This window comes from Vigna umbellata, chromosome 9, assembly GCF_029865625.1.
Source record: "Vigna umbellata cultivar VRB3 chromosome 9, Vumbellata_1.0, whole genome shotgun sequence".
Lineage (NCBI taxonomy): Eukaryota > Viridiplantae > Streptophyta > Magnoliopsida > Fabales > Fabaceae > Vigna > Vigna umbellata.
The window spans coordinates 11,729,946-11,746,347 of record NC_142173.1 but is presented as its reverse complement, the minus strand read 5'-3'; the positions used below and the strand labels follow the sequence as shown (position 1 = coordinate 11,746,347).

At 35.7% G+C, this 16,402-nt stretch overlaps 2 protein-coding genes across 3 annotated transcripts; both read right to left on the bottom strand.

Annotated features, from left to right (window-relative positions):
- Positions 1 to 1,478: 1,478 nt before the first annotated feature.
- LOC148192540 (uncharacterized) lies at positions 1,479 to 9,976 on the bottom strand. 2 transcript variants are annotated; one of them, XM_088098383.1, is made up of 8 exons: positions 9,844 to 9,976; positions 6,020 to 6,079; positions 4,993 to 5,313; positions 4,661 to 4,911; positions 4,349 to 4,561; positions 4,166 to 4,258; positions 3,984 to 4,085; positions 1,479 to 3,899 (listed from the first exon to the last, which is right to left on the bottom strand). In XM_088098383.1, the coding sequence occupies exons 3-8, from the start codon at positions 5,309 to 5,311 to the stop codon at positions 3,558 to 3,560; spliced, it is 1,320 nt and encodes a 439-aa protein (XP_087954509.1). In that variant the 5' UTR covers positions 5,312 to 5,313; positions 6,020 to 6,079; positions 9,844 to 9,976; the 3' UTR covers positions 1,479 to 3,557. The 2 variants fall into 2 exon arrangements, 1 of the variants encoding a protein (XP_087954509.1); XR_015782045.1 differs by lacking the exons at positions 1,479 to 3,899; positions 3,984 to 4,085; positions 4,166 to 4,258; ... (1 more) ...; positions 4,661 to 4,911; positions 4,993 to 5,313 and adding an exon at positions 5,543 to 5,873.
- Positions 6,952 to 9,513, bottom strand: LOC148192541 (uncharacterized). Its single transcript, XM_088099701.1, has 2 exons — positions 7,484 to 9,513; positions 6,952 to 7,405 (listed from the first exon to the last, which is right to left on the bottom strand). Exons 1-2 carry the CDS (start codon positions 9,424 to 9,426, stop codon positions 7,093 to 7,095), a joined length of 2,256 nt encoding a protein of 751 aa, XP_087955827.1. The 5' UTR covers positions 9,427 to 9,513; the 3' UTR covers positions 6,952 to 7,092.
- Positions 9,977 to 16,402: the final 6,426 nt, after the last annotated feature.

Genomic DNA, 16,402 nt, shown 5'->3' with positions numbered 1-16,402 from the left:
ACGTTTGAAAATAAAATGAAAAGTAAAACACAATGACAGAATTTAACGGTCAGAAAACCATAAACGGTAAAATAAAACAAATAACAAAAATAAAACACTTAACTGAAAATAAAATTCATCAAAGTTTCAATATTTAAATTAAAATTCTTGACAGTGAAACAACTACACGAAATGCTCTCCAAATACTGACACAGAAATAAAATTCTACAACTTTTACACTGTTTAAAATGAAAATCTGAGAAAGAGAGAGCTCCTGGAAGAGAACCGTGACCCCTTCCAGGCCTCAAGGCCGTCTCCCCCTCCTACTGCTTGAACATTTCTCTTATAGCCAAAATTCCTGTCCTACTCCCATATGCACTCCTTCTTTCCAGCCAATTTTTTCCACCCATATTACACAGTGCTTGTCAAGTAAAATAAGCAAGGGCCCTTCATTTGTTTGTGTCGTGTGCTTTTCTGCTTGATGACAAATTCCTTTGAAGAATGGTGCCCACATTCCAAGCTGCTCGACTTCACGTGGACCATGTGTTGCTGGATGTGCTGGATTAGCTTGCTGGACCGAGTAGCTTGCTGGTCGTCTGGACGCTCCCACCTGCTGCCAAGGTCGTGAGTTTCTCCTTGTTGGACGTGCTTCCTCTTTTTCCAGGACCGTGGAGTGTGCGTGTGATGAGTCAATATTTTATTGATTTCACTTAGTTTATTGTACCGGATTTAATCAGGGAATTGTGCTTAAATATACACTATTATCCTATTTTTCCTAATTGTGCTAAATTTGATCGGAAATGCTTATTTTAACTAATTTGAATTATCTGAGCTAATTACTTTGCAAGGAAAATTTTGGAAATAGAAATTGAGACATTTGGAAGGATATTCATTCACACACTGTATTATTTAACTGAAATAAGCTACACTGTATTGATTTATTTTGTGTTGAATAAAAGAAAGATGTACAGATCATGAGACTTCAACTAGAATTGCAGTTTGATTTGGCTAAAACAAAGCACCTTCAACTCATTTTCTTTTGGAAGAAACAAATTAATTCTTTGTTGATTTTCATATGCAATTCACGGCCATGACAACAAAATTGGTGTGCACATTGATGAGGAAGGATATCTCACGGCATTTACAAATGGAAGGAAGAAGGTGACAATGTCACGGTTGAAGCATAAGTTAAGTGGAGACCCTTGCTTTCAAATTGATGCATCATGACATGGAATCACACGTGAATGAGTGGAAGAATTAAGTGGAAGTGTGGACAAGTGGCAGCCAATGTTTCTTTTATTTTAATATGATGCATATGGAGAGACATCACGTGAAGTGAAGCACAAAGGGAGTAATGTTACGGCTGCACATGGAAGCCTTTCTTGCCTTTATTTAATGCATCATGGAACCACAAAAATCTGAAAGTGTTCAACCAATCTCACACAACTCTCGGCACACCATGTGGAGGAAACACACATTTTATTTTTCTAATCTTTGGAGGCACATGGGAATTGGATGCATTTGATTAATAAAAATGAAGAGTTACACGTTGGATTTGGAGAAATTCTCGGCAAAAGTTTCCAGCCACAATTGATTACCAAACAACACATGAAAAAGAGCAAGGCTACTAATTGAAGCATACATGGACATAATTAATTGAAGCCACATTCACAGCAAATTCCTTTATTAAAAGTAAGAACCACACGGTTTTTTTTATATAAATGGACTATGACAGACATCATGTGCTCCACATAAAAGCAAAAGACGAAGCTGTCCTTGGTACTTTCAATTCAGAATTGGCATCTTCACGTGGAAATGAGTAACCTTTTCTCCTTCATTTTAATTGTACATAATGAAATTGGAGAGACAGTGCAGCACCAATAACTCGGCACATAATGCTGATGTTGGGAAGCTTTTGGGTTTTATTATTTTATATAGAGAATGGGAAGAAGGTGGACAATCTTCACGGCTGCACATAAGAAGTGGAGGGCCCTCCTTGCTTGTTTTTGATTGGAGAAAAGATGGAAGGAGCACTCCTCACGGCTTAAGGCAGCAGCCAGCACTAAATGAAGAATTTTCTTTCTATTGGAAGTGGGAAGCACCATAACATCAGACAAAAGAAGGGACCACTAATTGAAGAAGTATTTCACGGTTCTTCTACCCAGCTGCACTATTGGAATTTAATCTCCTTCTTTCTATTGATGAGCTTCAAGTGAAGACATTAGGTGCAGCACCAACAACAAAGTTCACGCAGCTGCCACAAAGGAAGTCCAACCATCACACAAGAAATTCTTCACGGCCTTGCTGCAGCAAAAACTCATCCAGCCTTCACATTCTACATGGACATGGAAGCCAAAACCAGAAGCACACACAACAGCATGCGCAGTCAGAAGCTAAGGCAGCTAGTGGAGGTGGGTCATCTAATCTTAAGTGCTTCAAAGCATTATCTTCAGTGCTCCATGCAATACCTTGAGGGCTCCATCCACTAAGGAAATAATCATCATCTTGCAAAATGAGTGGAGAGTCCAATTAGCACAGGAAAGGGTGCACGGTTTTTATGCAGATTTTTCTGAAGTGTCTAGGAGGTGGGTGGTGCTGGAGAGGGAAGTTTTTCAGAGTTTGGAGTGTGGAGAAGGCCGTGAGCTTCTGGGAGAGGTTGGAGAATGAAGGAACTAATCACTGCTGGAAGGGAGGACGATGTACCTTGAACATCTTGCTGGTTTTGTACATTTCTTTTTATTTAAGTTATTGTTCATCTGCTTTTGTTTATCTCACTACAAAAAAACGGTTATTTAGTGGAGGTTTATTTTCCATTTTGCGGAGGTTTTTACCCTCCACAAATTAATTTCCAGGGGTTTTTCAAACCCCCGCAATTAGAGTCGTCGCTATTAATTTGCGGGGGTTTTCAATGACCTCTGGTATCCATTTTATATTGCAGAGGTCTTTTTGTTGAGGGTTTTAACCTCTTCTATTACTGACTATTATTTTGTAGAGGTTTGAAACCTCTTTTATTTTCAACTATTTTACTGTAAAGATCAACCTCGTTTTTCTCAAACCTTTTTGGATTAATACCATATTCAATTTGACAATTATAATTTACATGTTTTAAGTCGCCTCATTTGTACTATTTAGGTTGTGAGTTTACAACTTTATTTTGCTTATATTACATATATCACCATTAAGATGCTTATAGTTTTGTCAACAATATTTATTTGTAACAAAATTCAAATACTATAATAAAGACAAACAAGCATGACAAACTTCTTTTACCAAAGTCTTGAATTATATATCATTAAAACATTCAATTATCAAAAACACCATGCTATATAAAAGTAAGTTAAATTGAATCGTAATTACAACTAAATTCATAATTAATCAAAATCCATAGGCTAAATATAGTTTCATCCTAAAGGACATCATAAACTCCCTAAATGTTGCTAGCACCAGATGATCCTATCGTATCCAAAGGAGACTCGGGCTCATTTGCATCACCACCTTCCTAAAATGATAAAACAAAAATATTAATAATAAAGAATGCTTATAATTAAAGTATATTAGGCACAATGCTTCAACTATATTTAGTAACTTACTTGAGGTTGACGATCAAAGAATGAGATCAATTCATCAGGAATCTTTCCTTCCTTCATTATCATGTATGCTTTAAATGCTGATTCTAAATTGTTATACTTTTGTTGCCACTGATTAGAAGATGATGATGATGGGACAGTGGTAGATGAAGCAAGACTTAAATCTGAAAGTCGAAGTCTTGTATTCCTAAATGCATTAGTAGGAGCTGCTCCCAAACCCATACATCGTACTCTCCCAGAATGCTCTGGGCCTAACACTTTACCAACAACATCATTAGGAGAAACCTCTGATTCATTGGTAGTACTTTGAGTCAAACCCACTTCAATTTGTTCCTATAGGCATATAACAATTTATAATTAAAAGTCTAAATATTAAAAAAAACATATTTGAAAATATAATATTATAATAGAACTAACCGCTATATCTTTTGCTGCGTCATTTACAAATGATCCATCCTTTCTTTTATGAGTTTCAATGTATAGTTTTCCACGACTAGGCAGTTGTCCAGTTTCCATAAACTAAATAAAAAAGAAGAAATTAAAATAAATAGTAAACTTTAAAAAATAGTAAAAACTGTCATGTTTACTAATATCCCTACCATCTCATGCCTTTTTCTTGAGAAAGGTTTAGAACCACCTGTATGAGGAGTTAGTTGCTTGTTGCGATTTTCTCTATTTTTTTTACACATCTCCTATGAGAGAAACAATTGTAAGTTAATATACCAATAAAATAAATTAAGTACACAAACAATTCACACCATTCAAAATAATGAAATTTATACCAGTGTTTCTGGTTTTAGACGATAAGTAACAAAATGAGCCCATTGAGTTCTTTCTATACCAGTTGGCACATTACTTATGATTTGATCTTTGGTTTTCGCTGGATCATAAAACTCATTCCATAAATTCTGCCTATGTGCAGCCCATTTTCTACCAAGAGTTAATTTACAATATCGTTGTGCATTAGCTTCAGCAATCCTAAAACAAAATCGAGGCTTTTGAAAAAAAGAAAACATAGTTAGTGTGTTAACATTTATAAAAAAATTGAAAAATTTCAAAAGATAAAAGTCATACGTGCATAATGATATATATACCTGCAACATTTCCTTAAAGCATTCCAAAAAATATGTGTTAGGCATGCCTGTTTTTCCAGACCACCTTTCAAAATTAATTGGAAACAAATTGCCATCAGTTGCCAATATACCACAGTATCCTGCAAGCACGCCTTGTCCTTCACCAATAGGCATGCCTATCTCATCAAACTCCACAATGATGCGTTCCCCAGAAGGTAAATTATTTACTTCTTTGACCTTGACCTTAATTTTCTTGAAAACTCCTTCTAAGTCTTTAACAATAAAACAACTTAGTCAATCATCACTACAATTTAAAAAAATATGCATTCAGAAAAAATAAATATGACATATACCTATTGCATCAACAGTCCAATACGATAAAGATTGACGTCCAACTTGTTGGGTGGATGTTTCAGTTTGTTCTGTGTTTTCAGTGGGTAATGAGGATTCACATCCAACATGCGTGGATGTTTCAGTTTGTTGTGTATTTTCAGTGGGTAATGAGGATTCAAGTCCGGCATGTTGTGATGATGGTGGTTGGTCAATCATTGGAGAAGACACTATAGGATTAGTTGGTGAAGAATTACCTGAAGGTTGAGTTGTAGTATTTTCCACACATTGAGGTTGAGGTGTAGATTTTTGCAGATTTCGAAAACGCTTAACCTTTGGCATGACTACATATTTATGAAAAATAATTAACTTAAAAGGTGAAACAATTAGAGAATTCTTTGATGGATAAGTGAGGATCATTATATCAAATTCTGGTGCAACGAAACATTGACATATTGGTGAAATTAAAAAAGTGAGGAAAATTGACTAAAATATACCAAAATGCTGCAAGTGAGAAGTAAACAATCAAGAAGTAAACAATTAGAATATGGAATGATCTTATGTAATGGCAAGTGGTAGTTTTCTCAACGGACAATGACAATTGCTTTTATAATGTCTTACTTCACCAATTGTTGCGATCACTGCCTACAATTATAATTCTAATCTCTATAGACACTTTTAAAGTTCAACAGTATATAGTAATTAGCTATACAAAATACTATCACTACACTTTGCATACATTGAAGCAGCCTTAATAAAGTAAAAAAAACTTGCTAAAGTGGGGAACATGTATCAATCTGAATTCCCACAATAAATACACCAAATAAAAACAGAAACACACACATCATCATCCCAATGTGACCTTTTTCTGCTGCATGCATATCCATCTTTACATAACAGTAACCTTCAAGAACATGGTTAGCATATTCAGAATAAGAACCTTAAAGACAACTAGTTAAGCCACAATTCCAATGAATCCTTAGCTCACAACAAATACAGAAAAATAAAATTCAGAACATGGTTAGCATATTCAAAATGCAGATTCATTACCTTCCCAAATGATGAAGAGTTGTAATTCAAAATACCCAACTTCTCCTTTCTAACCTGAAACTGAGAAGATGTAGTCATATAAATATGTGGTACATATATTGAAAATAACTTTGAATATAAATAATCATTAACTTTGCAAGTCATACATTTCACTCATGGATATCATCATCTAAATGGTTTGTAGCCAATTGAACATATTCATTGTCATTACTATAAAATTTCTCAAGTTGTTGATCTTCATATGGCTCATTTTCATACACCTCTTCTTCTACCTCTTCTCCCATTTCATACAAATCTCTTGGCTTTAAATGCACTACAACACTCCACCCTTTATTAACAACATCATCAACATAATATACCATTTGTGCTTGAGATGCCTCAATATAAGGTTCATGTTCTTCACGGTCTCCAATATGAATAAGTCTATCAAAGTTAACACAATTAAAATTCCATTGATCCTTTCTATATCCTCTCTCTCGTGTTGTATCTACCCACTTACACTTGAAAAGAACAACTTTGAATCGGCCATAATAATTAAGCTCAATGATATCTTCTAACTTTCCATAATAGGGTAAGTCTGCTTGCCTTAAGTTCCTATCAACACTACTTGAAACACAAGATGTATTAGATGTTAAAAAAACACCACTATTTTGTGTTCTCAATCCCTCATCTCGAGTCAATGTTCGAAATTTAAACCCATTGATGTTGTATGCAGTAAATCTTCTAGCATTATCCAATGGACCTCGTGCTAGAAACTTCAAGTCCATAGACATTGTATTTACTGTTTCTGGATTCATAATCTAAATAAAGAAATTATGTTAGTCAGAATTGAAAGATAACATAATAAACAACAAAAAGTGTACTATTTGATCACCTACCCGTTGTTTAAACCAATCAACAAACTCTTTAAACACTCTAGTTTCTATCTCAGTGGTTGAAGGTCGCCTTCCTCTTGATCTTCTTTTTATTAGTTCTTTAAATTCACTACATGAATTTATTCCAATATAATAAAAAAGGATGACTAATATAGTTGAATTTGTTTAAATACAAATCACACACTTAATGTAGATTACTCACTCAACAAACGGTGTGACTATGGCACAATTTAAAAGCACATATCGATGGGCTTGTAGTTTTTGCATCTGAGTTAAAGTAAACATCGAGGAACCTCCTACTGCCCTCCCAGCTTGTGGGAATATAGATGACTCAATAGGCTCATTATCATCTGGGTTATCACAAACACGTCCAGGTCTATTGAACCTTGTCTCTATATCTTCAATGTATCTAGAACAAAAGGTAAGAGACTCTTCAGCTAAGTATCCCTCGGCTATAGAACCTTCTGGTTGTGCCTTGTTTCGTACAAATGTCTTTAAATGACCTAATTCCCTATAATAATGACAAATAGTTACATTAAACAACTTGGATATATATATGATACCTTAAACAAAAAGTACTAAGCATTACCTCTCTATAGGATACATATATCGATAATGAACAGGACCTCCAAGCTTTGCTTCTTCTACTAGATGGACAGTTAAATGAACCATAACTGTGAAGAATGATGGTGGAAATAACATCTCTAAGTGGCAAAGTGTAACCACAATGCGATCTTGAAGCATTTCAAGTTCTTGTAGATTTAAGCTTTTAGTACAAAGGACTTTAAAGAATGAGCAAAACTCCACCAAGGTTGCAGTGACATGGTTTGGTAACAAGTTACGAATTGCCAATGGTAGTAATTGCTCCATAATAATATGGCAATCGTGACTTTTTAGTCCTAATATTTTATGTTGCACCTCATCAACACATCTAGAAATGTTACTTGAGTAACCATCCGGTACTAATACATTTTTCAAAGTTTTGAGAAACAACTTTTTGGTATCACGAGTTAGTGAAAACAAAGCAAGGTGATATCTTCCATTATCATGTGGCCAAAGATCTTGTCTTATACCCATTTCCTTTAAATCTTTCCTAGCATTAAGATTGTCTTTGGATTTAGGCTTTTCATTCAACAAAGTATACATAATATTGTCAAATACATTTTTTTCAATATGCATAAAATCTAAATTGTGGCGTAACAAATTAGACTCCCAATATGGAAGTTCAAAGAAAATGCTTTTTTTTTTCCATTGTTTAACTTCTTCTCTATATCTTTTTCCTCTACCATCCAAATGAATTCCTCTCCCAAATGTGACATTAATATTTTCCACTTGCCTAAAAATGTCAGAGCCTGATAATTTTAGTGGTGGATTCCGTTCTTCAGTGCTTCCATCAAAACGAACACGATTCAATCGAAATCTATGGTTTCTACTTAAAAAGCGACGATGCCCCATAAAACACCACTTCCTACTATGAGGAAGACGACAAGGTTCTGCATCAAAGTTACAAGTAGGACAAGCTAAACCTGTGTGTGTGTTCCAACCAGATAAAATACCTAAGCCAGGAAAGTCACTAATTGTCCACATAAGAGCAGCTCGCATTCTAAAAGTTTCATTCAGTGAAGAATCAAAGGTGTCCACTCCATCACTCCATAGCTCACGTAACTCATCCACAAGGGGTTGTAAGTAGACATCGATATTATTTCCAGGCATTTGCTTGCCTGGAATGATCATGGATAGGATCAATGAAGTGTGCTTCATACATATCCAGGGTGGAAGGTTGTATGGAATTAAAAAAACTGGCCAAATACTATAGGTAGAACTCATAGTGCCAAAAGGATTAAAACCATCACTAGCAAGGCCTAAGCGAACATTTCGAGGATCAGAAGAAAATTCTGGATGCATTAAATCAAATGTCTTCCATGCCTCACCATCCCTTGGATGCCTTATAAACCCATCCTTGTTATCTAAAGAATGCCATCTCATATGCTTTGCAGTCTTAGAACACATAAACAATCTTTGCAATCTTGGTTTCAATGGAAAGTAACGTAAAACTTTAGCAGGTTGCTTTTTCTTCTTCTTCTTTGGGTTCCATCTAGATGTACCACAATGTTTGCATGTGTCCAAATCTTTTTCATCATCTCTTAAATATAACATACAATCATTCGGACATGCATCTATTTTGGTATAGTTAAGACCCAGTTTGTTGATGACTTTCTTAGCCTCATAAAAAGAAAGAGGCAACTTTGCTTCACTAAATGCATCTCTTAACAAATCTAAGATCATAGTCATTGCCTTGTCACTTAATCTACACAAAACCTTGATATGATATAACTTGATTACAAATTCTAATTTTGTGTACTTGCTCCCATCACATAAGATCTGATTTCCATCATTGAGAAATTCATTAAATTCATTATGATTCTCCCTTGGCCTTTCATTCAGAACATTGTTTACATCCACATGTTGTGAACCTATATTAGTACCTTCTTGCCTATAATGCCCAAATGCTTCATTTATCATTGTTTCCATTGGATTTTCAGAATGAAATGTCTCTTGTATATCATCTTCATTTCTTGAAATATCTTTTGTTTGTTTCTCACCGTGAAGATTCCATATAACATAATTTTTAGGAAATTGTTTTAAGATCAAGTGCTCTTGAACTTCGACTCTATTATGCCATTTCATAAATCCACATTTGGGACATGGGCATCGAATTGTATCTCCAATAGCCCCATTCTCAAAAGCAAAATTTAAGAATTTTTCTAAACCAATAGAGTATTCAATTGTATTTCGAGGTTTAGCAATCCAAGATTTATCCATTCAAAAATATTCCTAAACAAAATGAAATACACTACCACATCAAAAGGATAACAATATTCATGGAATATACAAACAAAGATTGAATTAATAAATAAAATGTTTTCAAATGAAATTAAATGTACTAACCTTGATAACTGTGAGATTCCAAAGTTTGATGGCAGTCAAATAGTAGAACAACTCAGTAACTCAGTAATAACACAATACCTCCCCAGCTTAGTTGTAACACCAGCTTATTAATAAGCACGTTTGTATCTGTGAACTACCTACAAAGTGGTTTAGGAGAAAAGCTGAAACTATAAGCTTATATTACATTGCTTGTAATTGGTGGTAAGCTTTGGAGTAATAGGTTTACAGGGTAAAAACTCATATCCCAAAATAATCAAAATATTAAAGAGATACAGATTTTCAAGTTATAAAAAGTTAGTTTATTACTTAAAAAAAGAGATTTAAGTGTCAATTTTTCTTTTATATCATGCATAGTTTTCCAGAATTATACCTTGACTTAAAAAACTAAATAACCAATTATATATTAAAAAACAATCCATAAACATTGCACCAACTATAGTATCATGCGTAAGTGTCAACAACTTATGTATTCAATCATTTTGACCAACATAAATATGCCACTGCTCCAAGACTTATTCATGCCTAATTTTTTTTAAAACCATATAAGAGAACTAATTTTATATGCACTAAAACACCAACTTTTCCTCACTATTCCAATATATTTTTTCAGTAACCAAGTTTCAATACCCCCAGGCAATAACCAATACAATCATCACCATACTTAAAGCACCTAACAGGAATATAAAATTATATGGCTCCAATTAAATGAACAACATACCAACAACACAAGAATTCAAGCATTACAATTTATATTAGCGAATCATAAGCCAAGTGAAAGCACAAAATTTTCAAATAGCAAATAAATATACAGTAAAAAACAATGGTTCTCTAGAACAATTATAAAAGAAAGAGAGATTCCAATTTTTAAAGCACAAAATTTTCAAATAGCAAATAAATATAAATAAAAAACAATGGTTATCTGGAACAATTATAAAAGAAAGAGAGATTCCAATTTTATGAACTGTAGGTAAAGGGAGTTTGATCAAAGTTGTAATTAGATAAGGGAACAGGACAATTGTCCTCACAGGCTGCCATGTAGTCCATGATGGTGAAAGACATGTTGGACCACAAAAGGAAGAAAACATCTATATTTACAAATGCAGTCAACAACTCTTTTAAAAATTAAAATCACAATTATTCATGGAATATACAAACAAAGATTGAATTAATAAATAAAATGTTTTCAAATGAAATTAAATGTACTAACCTTGATAACTGTGAGATTCCAAAGTTTGATGACAGTCAAATACTAGAACAACTCAATAACTCAGTAATAACACAATACCTCCCCAGCTTAGTTGTAACACCAGCTTATTAATAAGCACGTTTGTATCTGTGAACTACCTACAAAGTGGTTTAGGAGAAAAGCTGAAACTATAAGCTTATATTACATTACTTGTAATTAGTGGTAAGCTTTGGAGTAATAGGTTTACAGGGTAAAAACTCATATCCCAAAATAATCAAAATATTAAAGAGATACAGATTTTCAAGTTATAAAAAGTTAGTTTATTACTTAAAAAAAGAGATTTAAGTGTCAATTTTTCTTTTATATCATGCATAGTTTTCCAGAATCATACCTTGACTTAAAAAACTAAATAACCAATTATATATTAAAAAACAATCCATAAACATTGCACCAACTATTGTATCATGCGTTAGATTCAACAACTTATGTATTCAATCATTTTGACCAACATAAATATGCCACTGCTCCAAGACTTATTCATGCCTAATTTTTTTTTTAAAACAATATAAGAGAACTAATTTTATATGCACTAAAACACCAACTTTTCCTTACTATTCCATTATATTTTTTCAATAACCAAGTTTCAATACCCCCAGGCAACAACCAATACAATCATCACCATACTTAAAGCACCTAACAGGAATATAAAATTATATGGCTCCAATTAAATGAACAACATACCACATTATATCACAGTACAACAACACAAGAATTCAAGCATTACAATTTATATTAGCGAATCATAAGCCAAGTGAAAGCACAAAATTTTCAAATAGCAAATAAATATAGAGTAAAAAACAATGGTTCTCTGGAACAATAATAAAAGAAAGAGAGATTCCAAATTTTAAAGCACAAAATTTTCAAATAGCAAATAAATATAAATAAAAAACAATGGTTCTCTGGAACAATTATAAAAGAAAGAGAGATTCCAATTTTATGAACTGTAGGTAAAGGGAGTTTGATCAAAGTTGTAATTAGATAAGGGAACAGGACAATTGTCCTCACAGGCTGCCATGTTGTCCATGATGGTGAAAGACGTGTTGGACAACAAAAGGAAGAAAACATCTATATTTACAAATGCAGTCAACAACTCTGTTAAAAATTAAAATCACAATTATACCTTTAATGGCTGGCAAGATTGAACAACTGAATGATCAGCACAGGTACGTTCATACTTATTAATTTGATAGCACTAAACATACTTATTTATTTTCCCATTGCATATAACATCAAAACAAAGTCACTAGCCAACCAAACAAATGATCAATAGTTAATTTCCAATTCAGACGTATATTAACCCTAAACAATATATAAATTTTGTTAGAGAATAATCCCTAAAATGATTCATTCATCTACTTAAAACAACTCTTTAAAAATTTTCCTTTCATTGACCGAATAGAGCACACACCAGACAATTATCAACAACAATTTCAAATCAAAAGGAATGTCTATAAATTGAAAGCAAGAACCTTCTAGTACATCATCGATGTCGGGGAAAAAAGAGGGTTCAAAAAAATACTAGGTTGAAGAATTAAACCTGTCCGTGAGCTGGCTTCCGCACCTGGCTTGACAACCACACTTTGCTGAACCTGGCCGGCGACCACACTTTGCTCAACCTAGACGACGACTACACAGAACAAAATATGAGTTGCTATGAGTGGAAGGAAAGTTGCTAAACTTTGGAAGAAACTAAAGTGAAAATTAGGGATTGAGATTTGGGGGGAAATAGGAAGAGATATTTTGGAGCAAGAGTCAGATGAAAGTTGGGAGCAAGGATTTGGTGAATAAGTTAAACTCCCGCTTAGGTTTTAGGAAAAAGGAAAAAAAAGGGGGAATTTTTTTGGAAAATATGATGTTAAGTGGGAAAGTTTAAATTTTTAATTAAGGAGGTTATAAACCTCTTAAAAGAAAAACTAAAACCCCTACAATTACTAGCAATCAGACAACTCATTGTAATAATTTTAAATAATGTTTATTTATGGAGGGTTTTTATAACCTCCACAAAATAACCTCCATTAAATAATATTTTTTTTGTAGTGTCTGCTGTTACATTCATCTTGGTATTTTATGAACTGTAATTTGTATAATATTGTGCAAGTTGTTGTAATTTTAAAAACTTTGTAATTTCATTTTGGAAGTGTTTTTCCTTCTTTTGATTTATGGTGAAAGGTCACGGTTTATTCAAGAGTGTATTCCTTCGTTCATTTTAGCTTTCTTTGATGCACTTTTGGTTGAATGTTTTTGTTGTTTATGTATGAATCTTCACGGCTGTTTTAAGTGTGGGGAATGAAATATTGTTTCATGCTTTATTTTGATGTTGTTGAGTGAAAAGAAGCAAAGCAAAAAGGTAAATTAATGGAGATGTTCACGGTTCTTTCTATTCTAGTACCTCTTGTGTTTTGTTTTAATTAGAAAAGAGAAGTGGTGTCATGGCTGGAATGGGAAGTTTTCGGTTATTTCATTTTCCAGTAGCAAACCTTTTGATTCTTTTAATTTATTAGATGACATTTCATTGTTGAGTAGGTAGTAGTCAAAAATTCCAGAGTAGCGTAGGAGTAGTGTAGGACGTGTTCTGGAGTCATTTTTCCCCCTCCCCCTTGGGGATGTTTTGGGTTTATTTTCATTTTCCAGCTTCATGATGTACTGAATCTTAATTTTCCAGTCTGCGTTTTTCAGTTAATGTTGTTGAATTTTCACTTTCATCTACGCCAATTACAATTCTGTTTTCAAGTTCAAATCTTTAATCCCATTACTGCCATTTTCCAATTTACTGCAATTTGTTGTATTTCACGTTTTTGCTCAACTCATTTCATCAAGTTTCAATATGTTTCCAATTGTGAAGTTTAATTCTGTCAAAAATTTCATTTCCAATTTAAGTTTTCAAAACTGCGATTTACGTTTCTCTGCTTATTTTTACTGCCCTTGTGTAATGCCTTAAAAAAAAAAAAACGAGCGTTGGTGGAGTCCACGTGGCGAGCGACGAGCGCGCCACCTCAGCGACGCACATGGGCGACAGCAGAGTCGGACGCCCACTAACGAACGCCAGCTGTCGCATGTGGAGCTGAGTCAGGAATCGGAAGTGGAAACCACGTGGCGACCGCTGAGTGGACGTCCAGCATGGCTGCCAAGGTGTGAACGTGCATTCGGCGGTAGCGGAAAACACGTGGCGGCCTCAGAGTGGACGACCGTCCGACATGGGTTGTCAGAAGCCTAGTGGAGTGTGCTGGCAGAGTGGGACGTGCGCTGGCAGAGTGGAACGTGCGCTGGCGGAAGTGGAAAGCAGAAGCTGGGAATTTCTGAAATATCACTAGTACAGGAGTAGGATATAGCACCGGTTAAAATTGGTTATAGGCACCGGTTCTGCAACCGGTGCATAATCAGACGAGTTAAAAAAGTATAGATTTTATGCCTCGGTCATGAACCGAGACAAAAGTGGTAAGATTATGTCCCGAACTTTAGGATAACCGAGGTCGTAACCCTTTTTTTTTTTAATTTAAGTAACCCAGTTCAGTTCAAGCAGTTCAGTTCAAGCAGGAGGAAGGAGGATTTGGTGACCGAAATTAAAAAAATGCAACTGCAGAACCCAGAAGCGCAACCCATAACCCAGAACAACAACCTACAACCCAAAACAACAATCCAGAATCACCATAACAGCAACCCAAAACTCAAATCGTGCCTCCATGATTCAATCTTCTCCACCCCAACCTGCACACAGAACCCAGAAACTCAAAAATCGGAGAAACGAAGATCAAATCACAGAAACTCAAACGGTAGGAGAGAAAACAGAGATGGTGAGGGAGATCGAGAAATTGTCGCTGCCGCCGCGTCCTCGTCATCCCCGCGTCCACCATCCTTTCTCTCTCGCCGGAAACCACCGATCTCGCGGCTGTGCTGGCTGTGTGGGTGTCGTCGTCGCGACGGGATCTAGACTCAAGGACGTTGGGGTCGTTGTCGCACTCGGAGCAGAGGATGACTGGACGAGAACGAGCTGCCGGAATGGTCGAGAACGAGACTGGACGAGAACGAGCTGGACGACGCGAGAAAGCGATGGAGGGAGTGGGAGGGAGGGAGTCAGATCTGGAGGAAGAACGAAAGGAGGGAGAGCGAGGGAGCGAGGGTGGGTTGCAGATCTGGAGGAGGAAGAGCGAGGGAGCGAGGGTGGGTTGCAGATCTGGAGGAGGGAGAGCGAGGGAGCGAGGGTGGGTTGCAGATCTGGAGGAGGGAGAGCGAGGGAGCGAGGGTGGGTTGCAGATCTGGAGGAGGGAGAGCGAGAGAGCGAGGGTGGGTTGCAGATCTGAGGAGGAAGAACGAAATTAAAGTTTACGTTTTTTTGCTTAAGTGTGTGCTGCAAATATGACTCGGTTCTCTCTGCCCGAAAGAATACATGCATAGGTCTCGGTTCTAGTCCTGACCGAGGCATATAGTCCTCAAAAAAAAAAAAAATATAAAATCACTATATACCTCGGTTTCCGTTTAAACCGAGGCATAAACACTATTTCGTACTGGTTCTGTTGGGACATGTGGGTTTTTAGGCTTCGGTCGATGCTTTAACTGAGGTAATATGACTTATATGCTTCGGTTGATTTTGAACCGAGACATATAAGTTTGCTTAAACTACAAAAATGCCACCGTATTTTAATAGGCTTCGGTTTCACCTAAACCGGTGCCTATAACGCGAGTTTAAAACCAGTTTTTTTACTAGTGTATTCTCCACCCTCCTCACGCTCCACCATTTTCGTTTCTGAGAATTCAATTCTCTCCTCCTTCTCTCTACATTCTCTGCACCTTCTCTCTAAGAAACACCCGTATAATCCCCTCCATTCTGTATTCCGGCACCGTTGAAGGACGCACGGCGTCAAGGACTCCAGAAGAACCATTCGGTTCGTGAAGACTGAGCTGGTAAGTCCTTCCCTTCATGCTATCGTTCGTTTTCCATGCATGCGAACTCAGTTCTGAGTTCGTACGTTCGTCATCCTTCTTAGAAATGAATAGATCTAATTTGGTGTCGAGGCTCGTTCGTTGTAGTTTGGATTAACGAGCGTTGACGAGCAGAGGACCTGTAGTGGAAAAGTGTATTTGTGCGTCTGTGGACGTTCGGTCATTTCCAGGTAAGGGAAGCTTATTTAATTTAACTGATTTGATGTATGATTGTGTGAACGTTCGTTATTTGACTGTATGAAAATAATGCATGATGTTGCTGTGATTGAGTTGCATGAACGTTCGTTGTTTACTAAGTGAAAATGAAATATGACTAAGTTTACGTATGATGTATGAAATACATGAGATTTGGATGATATGGATTATATGAGGATT